This window comes from Gossypium hirsutum, chromosome D07, assembly GCF_007990345.1.
Source record: "Gossypium hirsutum isolate 1008001.06 chromosome D07, Gossypium_hirsutum_v2.1, whole genome shotgun sequence".
Classification (NCBI taxonomy): domain Eukaryota; kingdom Viridiplantae; phylum Streptophyta; class Magnoliopsida; order Malvales; family Malvaceae; genus Gossypium; species Gossypium hirsutum.
The window spans coordinates 58311649-58322194 of NC_053443.1; the positions used below are offsets into that span (position 1 = coordinate 58311649).

General features: G+C 32.3%; 2 protein-coding genes across 2 annotated transcripts; one reads left to right on the forward strand and one right to left on the reverse strand.

Moving 5' to 3' along the window:
* The first annotated feature begins 2397 nt into the window (after positions 1–2397).
* On the forward strand, positions 2398–4835 carry LOC107926498 (succinate dehydrogenase [ubiquinone] iron-sulfur subunit 2, mitochondrial). The gene is made up of 2 exons (XM_016857361.2): positions 2398–3147; positions 4507–4835. The coding sequence occupies exons 1-2, from the start codon at positions 2456–2458 to the stop codon at positions 4682–4684; spliced, it is 870 nt and encodes a 289-aa protein (XP_016712850.1). The 5' UTR covers positions 2398–2455; the 3' UTR covers positions 4685–4835.
* Positions 4836–4890: 55 nt separating this feature from the next.
* Positions 4891–8703, reverse strand: LOC107926497 (protein WVD2-like 7). The gene is made up of 9 exons (XM_016857360.2): positions 8293–8703; positions 7547–8113; positions 6912–7274; positions 6762–6820; positions 6599–6673; positions 6394–6496; positions 5600–5662; positions 5417–5524; positions 4891–5336 (listed from the first exon to the last, which is right to left on the reverse strand). The coding sequence occupies exons 1-9, from the start codon at positions 8359–8361 to the stop codon at positions 5103–5105; spliced, it is 1641 nt and encodes a 546-aa protein (XP_016712849.1). The 5' UTR covers positions 8362–8703; the 3' UTR covers positions 4891–5102.
* Positions 8704–10546: the final 1843 nt, after the last annotated feature.

The window sequence follows — 10546 nt, forward strand, 5'->3', positions numbered from 1 at the left end:
TGATTTGTTTATTCCGGTAATGCTCCATAGCCTTGTTCCGGTGACGGATACAGGTTAGGGGTGTTACACGATTTAATTTTAATTTGTTTTGATTTAGTCCTTCGTATGCTGACCCCTTGGGGAATGACGCGTGTCCTGGAGTTTTGGGATAATTTCTCATTTAGTCCCTATTTCTTTTCGCGCATTTCATTTGGTCCTTTATTCCATTTTATGAGTTTATTTTTTATTATTTACAATGTATACCCCTAATTTCATTTAAATTTCAATTTAATCCTTTGCTTATTTAACTTCAACCTTTTTGCAAACTGTTTCTATTATTATTTATTTATTTACTTACTTACTTATTTTTTATATATATACTTAAAAATTAGATTGTATACATTCTTTTATTTGTGCTTTTTTTCAATTTATTATTATTTTCCTTTTTTGTTCTTGTTATTTTATTATTTCTTTTATTATTTTTGGCACTTTCATGTCATGTCTATTTATCTTTTTAATCATACATGTTCCATTTTTATTTTATTTTAAGTTACCTTATCTATTTTATTATTATGATATGATTAATAATAATAATATTATTACATTATTGTTATTATAATATTCCCTTATTTATCTATTATTTATCATTCTAATATTCTACCCATATAGCCATTTTATATTATTTCATTATCACTATATCATACATTGTGTTTAAATATATTTGCCCGTTTCATACTATGCCCGAATAAACTAAATATTCATCATTTTAAGTGTTACATTAATTTTTATTCGATGCATAAAAAGGGGAATTTCAAAACTAATGCAACATTCTTATTTAGAAATTCGAGAAATCATACCCTAACTTACGGGGTTTGATTTTCTCTTTGAACCTAAATAACTGAACATCCTTTTAAAACTAAAAACACATGATATTTAAACAATAATTAAATAAGGAGCAATTTTATTTTCGAGAATTCGGGATGTCGTGTCCTAACTTACGGGACACGACCTTTTCATTTTGGTTATCTCGAAATAAAAAGGTTTCTTATATAAGTTTTGGCTTAACTAAGTGATTTAATTAAAAAATCATGCAAAGAGGGATCCTATTTAAATTTTTGAATTTTCAACACTAAGACACCAAGTAATCATTTTGGTACCAACTTTGGGCGTTATGAGGGTGCTAATTCTTCCTCATACGTAACTGACTCCCGAACCGTTTTTTTCAGATTTTTGTATACCAAAAATAATTTAAAAATTTTAGTAATGTATTAAAACTTTGAGGTGATCCGATGACACCTAAATAAAAGGGATTGGTGGTGACTCCATTTAGCTCTTTTTAAAAATAAAAGTCGATTTCAAAAAAGATTTCGACAAACGACACTTCGAATTCGAAGACTTCTCCAAAGGAGTTGACCCCTCTTAACAATATTTAATATTTTTATTTACATTACTTGAACATATAAATAAACATACTTATAAATATTATTAATTGTAATGAATTGCATATAGTAAGACAATTTTACATAAATTTAATTTAATGTCCAAAAAACATTTTGTTTGCTCATTATAATTTATTTTATTGGCATCATTATTTTTTATCCAAAAATAAATCTCACCATTGATTTTAATCTTATTGCTACGATCACTAATCTCACCGCTACAATAATTGATCTCATTGATATAGTTGTCTTTAATCTCACTAGAACCAATTTCACTATCCAAACCCAGAATTTTGAAGAAGTCGAATTCAAAATCATCCAAACCCAAAAACCAAAATTTTGGAGTGTTTTTATGTTTAGGATTAATGCATTATTTGGATCTTGAACTTAGTAAATATTTTCATAGAACCCCTTTTTTTTCAAGTTTTCCCTTGAACTAGATAATTGTTCCTACATTGGGGATTAAACTGTTTTTATCCAAACTCGGATCTATGCAGAAACAATTGTCTAGTTCAATAATTAACTTAGGCAAAAAAAATTTAGACCCAATATAAAAACAATTGGCAAATTCAAATACTAACTTGGATCAAAAAGTAATTTAAATCTTAATACAAGAACAATTGTTAAATTCAAGCCTCAAATAGTCCATTAAGTTTATTACAATCTTTGGGCCCAAAACTTCAGCCCAAACTCTCATCATCATCAAATGTAATATCTTTTTTTCCCTTTGTTTTACCCAAAAAAACCCAAAATCTTAAGCCCAAATATCTCATAGTTTCCAAAAACATTATTATCCAATAATAATCGGCCGCGTGTATAAATATGATTTGCCGCCATGCTAAGCACACGCCCTAGAAAATAATAGAAAGAAATGTATGCTCCACGACAAATCCACGTGAACCCCTAACCTACGGCCCACATTCATCCACGTCACCAAACCGACTTTAAAAAGTCTATCCAATCCACGGCACTTTTCCCATAATTTATTTATTCATTATTCAACTGCCTGCCACTGCACTTTTCCTTTTCCCGAAACAATGGCGACCAATTTGATCCGTGGAGCGATGAACATGACGTCACGTTTGCGGTCATCGACAGTGGCTCCAGCGTCGCGGCTGGTGTTGGACCGTCCTTACGCCACCGAAACGGAAGCTCAAAAGGTGGAACCGAAAGCCTCCTCCGGCAGCGGCGGCACCAGCATGAAAACCTTCCAAATCTATCGATGGAACCCAGATAATCCTACGAAACCCCAACTTCAAGACTTCAAAATCGACTTAAAAGAATGCGGACCCATGGTGCTTGATGCCTTGATCAAGATCAAGAACGAGATGGATCCATCGCTCACCTTCCGTCGTTCCTGCCGTGAAGGGATTTGTGGCTCTTGTGCAATGAACATCAACGGTTGTAACGGGTTAGCATGTCTTACCAAGATCGAATCTGGACCGTCGGAAACGACGATCACGCCGTTGCCGCATATGTTTGTGATAAAAGATTTGGTGGTTGATATGACTAATTTTTATAATCAATATAAGAGCATTGAGCCTTGGTTGAAGAGGAAGAATCCGCCACCGACGGCGGGGAAAGAGATTCCGCAATCTAAAAAGGACAGAGCCAAGTTAGATGGGATGTATGAGTGTATCTTGTGTGCTTGTTGCAGTACCAGCTGTCCTAGTTATTGGTGGAATCCTGAATCTTATTTGGGTCCTGCTGCTTTGCTTCACGCTAACAGGTAATCAAAATAATGAATTTTTTGGGTTTCCTTTGTTAATTTTATATCAACGATGGTTCTTGTGTTTGGGTTTTGGTATTTATTTGATTGGTTGTTAGGAAAAAAACTAAAAAAGCTAGCTTTATCTTCAGTCATTAACAGAAAGGGAAGTTATGTTAATGGCGGTTTTGGGATTTATTTGGTTGATAACTGAAAAAGAAGGGGAAATGTAAAAGCTTTTGACGGTGATTATTTCAATTCCTATTCTAATTAATCATTTTGAAATTAGGGTTTTATGATTGATTCTTTGAAGTTTAGCTTTATATTAATTATTTGAATTTTGAGAGTTAAATTTTAGTACTTTATTGGGAAGTTCTGATTTTGTTCATTGTCAGTTTTGTATAGAGCAAATCTTAGGCCATAAATGTAGTTTTGATTTGTTAGATCAGCATTGCAAGTGTTTTTTGTTTATTCATCTTGTCACTTCTGTTTGAAGTTTTTGCTAAGTCCACTACTAGGTTGAGATTAGTGTTGTACTCAATACTCGCTTAGTATGCTGTCTTTTTAGGTTAGAGTACCATGGAGGTCCCTATTTTAGTTGTTAGATTGCATTTTGCTTCCCAGACTAAAAACATAAGCAAATTAGTTCCTATGCATTAGATCAGAGAGCCAATTGGTCATTGGTGTTAAAAATTTCATCTATTTATATTGTTAAAAACTGGCGTGGTTGATGAAATGACCGGAGAATGACATGTGCTGTGTTGCTGAAGTATAAAGACCAATTTTTAATATTAGAAATGGATGGAATTTCTAACAATAGAAGGACCAGTTTGCTCAGAGACTAATTTGCTCTCTTTTTTAGTATAGGGGCCAAAATGCAATCCCGACTTCTCATACAAGGTCTTCTATAGTACTTATACTGTCTATGCTACTGTACTCGAGAGGGTATTTTTGGATACTAAAGAGAGAATGAAGGGTTCGGATAACAGAGAAGCTTTACATATGTCCATAAAATCCAATATTCTTAAAAGAGTAAAATGTTTCCTGAATTTTTGTTGTAGATATGCAAAAGCTAATGGTTAAACCTTTAGTATTGGAAAGGTTCAATTATTGATGCTTGGTTATCTTGTTTATTCAATAAATTCTTGTAGCTTTTATAAATTCTATAATCAAGTTTGGTTTTAGGTCTTGATGGATATTGATTACAATCACCTAGGTTTTACTAACTAGTGTTTTTGCTTATTAATTTTAATGCTTTCCCCACTTAATTATGTCTAGTTCTTATATGATATATTGTTTTTTCTCTGAGAATGTGAAAGATAATTGATTACCTTTTGAGTTTATGAAGAGCTTCTTAACCATATACTCTCTCATATGCAGATGGATAAGCGATAGCCGTGACGAATACACAAAAGAGAGATTGGATGCCATAAATGACGAGTTTAAGTTGTATCGTTGCCATACTATATTGAATTGTGCTCGTGCTTGCCCGAAGGGTCTGAACCCAGGAAAACAGATCACAAACATCAAGCACCTTCAGCTGACTGGTGGTGCTTAAAGTTTCAAACTTCACAATAAATTGTTGTCTATTTAAAACCAGTTAATCTGGATCCTTGAACAATTTGTTTCAAGTTAAGGATGCCAATAATTGTATTCTGTATGTAGACTTTATTTTCATTTGATATAATGCCAAATTTGATAATTTTATAGCTGGTTTCAATGTGTTACTTCTATGAATATGTTCTGTTTGTTTTAACAGTAAGGTTTTTGAAGAATCATATCTCATATCAACATTCGAATACGTTCGAAGGAACAAGTTTTGACAATATGTAACTAAATAGTACTCTACTAATATGAATTTGCTAAGCTTTAGGAGTAGTTTCTTTTGTTGTACAGCCTCTCCATTTCATCCAATTCCAGGCATTGAGTAGTATTGTGGGATTCATACAATGGACATGCCAAATTCTACAATTTAGTCAAACCTTATGCTGGATATTTGGAGATGTGTTCTCATGAGCAGACATTGCAATTCGTGAAGCAAGAGAACGAGCTGAAGTTCGGTTTTTCTTTTCTGAGACATGCATGAAGCAACTGTTCTTAATCGAAGACTTCCGATGGGGAGGAACAGAGCTTTTGCTTTCAACAATGCTTGTTTTGCAGGGAGTAGATTTTCTTCCTATGCCAGGTGATTCAGGTTTTGTCAATGGAACCTACGATAGAAACAATTTAGCTTATGTATGAATAATATAGAATCCATGTTTGAACAAAATGAGATAACTAGCTTGTTTACCTTTTGAATCTGATCTTTAGGTGTTCTTTCTTTATAAAAATCCGGCAATGGTCTTGCCTTGAAGCAAAAGCTTTGTCGTAGTTTCTTGAATTCAGTCCCTGCTTTTTCCTGCAACAATACCTATTTAGCTCAGATATGCTCTACTTGAAGATATCATTTGATCCTATACAAATAAAAAGTAACCTTGAGTGTTGTTTGCTGTTGTACTTTTTGCTCCTGAATAACATTGAATTTCTCTTCAAGCCTCTGAAAAGAAAACGATGGAGAAAATGTGTAACTTAATGAATTAATTCATTGAAGAACATCATATTCATCACACAGATAAAAGTACCACAAAACCCCCTGTACTATAACACTGGCTTACATTTTAGCCCTTCTACTGAAATAATAGGCAAATTAGCCCTTGTATGTTAGATGAGTGAGCAAACCAACCCCTCTATCAAAATTTGGTGTTTATATGTAAGGTATAATAACAATTTTAGCTCTCAACCTTCATGCATTTATTCAATTTGACCCCTACTCCTTTATCAATTCGGTATTGTTATTTTTTCACAAAAATTTTATAATTTATTTTTTATAAATTTTGTTTATAATTTTTCTGTTTTTTCACTAATTTTTAAATTTTAAAAGGGCTTAATTGATTTTTTTTAAATTTGTTACTAAGGCTTTTTTTGACCCTTTAGCCTTGTTAGTTTCAAAAAAGTCTTACTTCCAATAAAAGAGTAGGGGTCAAATTGAATAAATAAATAAAGGTTGAGGACTAAATTTGTTATTATACCTTATATATAAACACCAATGCAAACAGTTAATGGTGCAATTTTAACAAATAGGCTATTTCGCTCATTCATGCCCATTTTTCCAGTAGAGAAGCTAAAATGCAATCCAGGATATAGTACAGGGGGATTTTGTGGTAGTTTCACCCCATCATACACGACACAGTAAATGTAAAACAAATAGTTTATGTTTGAGAGCCTTGCCTGTTTTCTTCTAGCAGCTCTTTCTTCAGTTCTCAAGTTGAAAGATGCAAATATACCAGGTGACTGTGATTTGTTTCTGCAGGCACTCAAAATCTTTGAACAACTACCATAAAAAGAAAAAAAAAATCAGGACTTGTAACATTTACAAGCAGGTAAGCTGACTATGAACAATTTGTTGTTATAAAAGAGAAAAGAAGCTTCTCACTCTGTAGGAAGAAAGTTCCATTTTCCACGAGCTGTTTTGCTGACACTGGCAGAGGAATTAAGTGGTGTTCTAGCACTGTAATGCATACATATGATAAAGAGTTTGTAATGATAAATGTTCCAAACATTTCCAAGTTTCAATAACTACCTATATCAGAGTATACCTTCGGTTTTCAGACCAAGGGGTGGCCGAGGATTTTTTCAGTTTTCCACTTATAGACACCTGCGGTCCATAAATGAAACACAGTTCATCAACCATGGCAACTAGAACTAGAACTAAACACAGTACTATAAATTGGATAGAAAAAGAGCACCTGGTTCGGAGTCCTTAAAGGTGTAGGACATTCTTTAGATGCTTTAGAATTTGAATCAATTCTTGAACCATCAATCTTTCTGATGATAGTGGAAGTAAATTTACTGAATTCTTTTGCATGGGTGAAGTTGATTGACTTGTGACTTGATTTTGGTGTTGATCTCTTTCTTTCAGATATGTCCATTGCAGACTTCTTGGTCATTGGAGTGAGATTGTTTCCATTGTTGGGTCGAAGTGGAGCTTTGAATTTTGCAGGTGAAGATGGCATCTTGGATGTTCTTGCATTAGCAAACACCTTTGAAGAAGATTGGGAAGGTTTCATCTTGCTTGTTACCTCAAATTCATCTTCATTTGTTTTGCCACCCTGCATCATGACAACAACAACGCAAAGCTATGTTACTCAGACTCGAGCTGTGAGTACCAGATAGCATAAATGTTGGTAGATGTACCATGGAAACTCCTGTACTAAGAATTAGATTACATTTTGCCCCTTTACTCAAAAATTGAGTAAATTAATCTCTATACGTTAAATCAAAGAACTAAGTTACCCATTTTCTCTTAAAAATCCATTTTTTAGTAGAGAGAGCAAAATGCAATCTAACTTACTTTTACCCATAAATGTTTAACTTTTTTTACCTTAAGTAGAGGTTTCTCCATTTGAGTCCCTTCACTAAGCTCCAATTCTTTATCATCTCCAAGTAGTCTTGACTGGTTAACTTTAACACAATTGTTCTTCACTTGGGTTGTTTCTTTAACCTCCAAATCTGTAATTTCAGCCTTATCAACAACCACCCCATTCTTTTCAAAAGCTTCATTTTTCTTATTATTCTCCAAAAGAACTTGGGGTTCATCAACTGAGCTGCTTTGAACCTTCACAAATTCTGAATTATTCTCTTTACAATCATAAATGGAGCCAGTTTCTGCCATTTGAGGGTTTGAGTTTTGAGCTTCACTTTCAGTAGCATTAGTGGCAGCAGCAGCATTAGCTTGTTCAAGCAAGGCAGCTGCTTTCCTAGCAGCAAGGGTCTTATAATGAGCTTCAAAGAAAGATTTTTTTTGAGCTACTGAACCAGGCCTAGCATATCTCTCAGCTTCTTCAACATATTTGTTATGAGAAAAGGTTGACCATTTTTCCCAAGCTAAAGATTCAGACATGAATCTGCCAAACGAAATTGACTGTCCAAGACCATGAATTGGGTTTCCCTAAAAAAAACCCCCAAAAAGAAACCGTTTTTAGTGAAGTAGGACCAATAAAGGAAGAATCTTTAATGGTTTTTTTCAATGAATTATTAACATCCAAAAGAACAATCATAGAGTTGAAGAAAGACAAAGATTTTATTATTAAAATTTCGCTTAATTCATATGATAATGTATGAACTGACCTCTTCGGCTTCATTGGGAAGGCCTGCAGTGTAAGAAAATGGTTGCATGAGACAAGTTGAGTCCCCCATGTTTGCAAAAATGTTTCCTTTGGCAAAAGCCCTTTCTCTAAACTATTAAAAAAAGGGGAAATACAATAACCCCATTTAAATTTGAAATTCAAAATGAAAAAATAGCAATAATGGAAGCCATTGGAGATGAAAAAAAGTAAAACTTCAGGGATTTTTTAATTATTATCTAAAGTGGGGTCATAAACCAACAGGTTCCCATGTTTTTAAAAGGAGACCCTTTTTTCAAGGCCCACTAGTTGAACTCCATGGGAAAAAAAATGAAATCTTTAACGTCCACAATATTGTTGGGAAAAATTTTGAATTTAAAGATAATTGGGGCAGTTTGAATTTGGACACTGAAACAAGAACCCCATCATCATCACGAACGTGTTTTAAGGTTTGGTCTGGATTTGGAATTAGGTTAAATTTTGCTATTAGTACCCGTACTTTGTTAAAGTTGTGAATTCAGTCTCTATACTTTTCAAATTGATCAATTTTAGCCTCTATACTTTTTGAATTTTAAAATTTTAGTCTTGACCCAAACAGTAAATGTTAAATGTGTTTTGTCTAAATTCAATTATTAGGCTTGTACCATGGTATAATTGCGTGAATTCTGAAATTTCAGTTTTAACGCAAACGACAGTAACTGAATTTGTAATGAATAATATGTGGAAATAACAAGTTAACATGACATTACACAATGATAATATATTTGACACATCAAATTTTAGAAATAACATAACTTAATGAATTTAACAGTTATCATTCGGTGAGGGCTACAGTTTTAAATTTTGACAAATATAAAAATTAAAAATAATCAAATTGAAGTATAGAGACTAAATCTACAACTTTCGCAAAGTATAGGAACTAATAACAGAATTTAACCTTGGAAATATTGTTTTATGGTTGCTTTTTTAAGCAAACTCAAACATCTCTATGCTTTTCTTAACCTTAAATTTGGCCAAAAACAAAGTGAAAAGTTGGTAGGTTCCTTGGATGTTCCAAGTTGAACAACCAGCAGTTGAAACATCAGTGTGAAGTAACAAAAAATTGGGATTTGGGGATTGAATTGCTAGGGAATTCTTGCAAGTTTCACAATAATCGTATTCTTGCATCGTATACAAATTCGTGTACATCAAGAGTAGATATACTCTAGCTTTCATGAAGGTGACAATTGGCAAGCAAATACTCAATTTCAAATCGTCTAAGTATCATAGAGCCCTGTTTATAAGGTGTATTGCATTTTGCCCTTTATTCGAAACATGAACAAATGCGTCTATGTATATTGATTCAAAGAATAAATCAATTTTTTAAATAAAAAATCCGTCCATTTCTACTATTAAGTGTTAACATGACGTGCCGTATGTACTTCATGCTGACATGGAAGGACTAATTAAAGTAAAATGGATGAGATTTTTAACAAAAGAATTGTATGAAAATTTAGGTAGATGATGAAATAGATGAAATTTTTACATGGAAGGACTAATTCAAGCCACTAAAATTGATAAAATTTTTAATAGAATGACCAATTTATTTTTATTTTTATTTATCTAATATACATGGACTATTACAATCTCAAGCATTCAATTCATTAGAAATGGGGTTTAGCCTACCATAATTGCAGTGTAAGTTTAATGAACCCAAAAGGAGGTAAAAGTACTATAGATAATTTTATATTAGGAGTTAAATTACATTTTGCTCCTTATTCAAAAGATAAGTAAATTAATCCTTATATGTTAGATTAAAGAACAAATTGATCATTTCTGTTAGAAATTACATCTATTTCTACAATTAATGTAACACCCCAAAAAAATTGATATATTATAAAAGTAGAGTTAAATTAAATAGTTTAATAATTCAAAAATCTGAAGGGTCAAAGTGTAAAAATAGGAAATTTAAAGGATCAAGATTTAAAATAACCTAATTTATTATGATATGGAATTGACATGTCAGGACCAAATTAAATAAGTGGAGAAATAAGAGAGATTAAATCGCAATTTTATCAAAAGTAAGTAGTGACTTAAAGATGGAATTTTGAAGAAACATGAAGGATAAATAGTCATTTAGTAAGAAAGATAGTTTTTGAGTGTAATGATGATATGTGAGATATTTTGAATAATTTATTTAATTAAATAATATATTAATATTAATTAAATTAATTTTTTTATATATTTTAATAATGAAATGATAATATAAAAATATTCTT

Coding starts and splice junctions, on each gene's coding strand:
- LOC107926498 (XM_016857361.2), top strand. CDS start 2,456: ATGGCGACCAATTTGATCCGTGGAGCGATGAACATGACGTCACGTTTG. Junction 3,148..4,506: donor GCTTTGCTTCACGCTAACAG/GTAATCAAAATA, acceptor TCTCATATGCAG/ATGGATAAGCGATAGCCGTG.
- LOC107926497 (XM_016857360.2), bottom strand. CDS start 8,361: ATGGGGGACTCAACTTGTCTCATGCAACCATTTTCTTACACTGCAGGC. Junction 6,821..6,911: donor CTTTAAGGACTCCGAACCAG/GTGCTCTTTTTC, acceptor TATGGACCGCAG/GTGTCTATAAGTGGAAAACT. Junction 5,337..5,416: donor CTAAAGATCAGATTCAAAAG/GTAAACAAGCTA, acceptor TTTCTATCGTAG/GTTCCATTGACAAAACCTGA.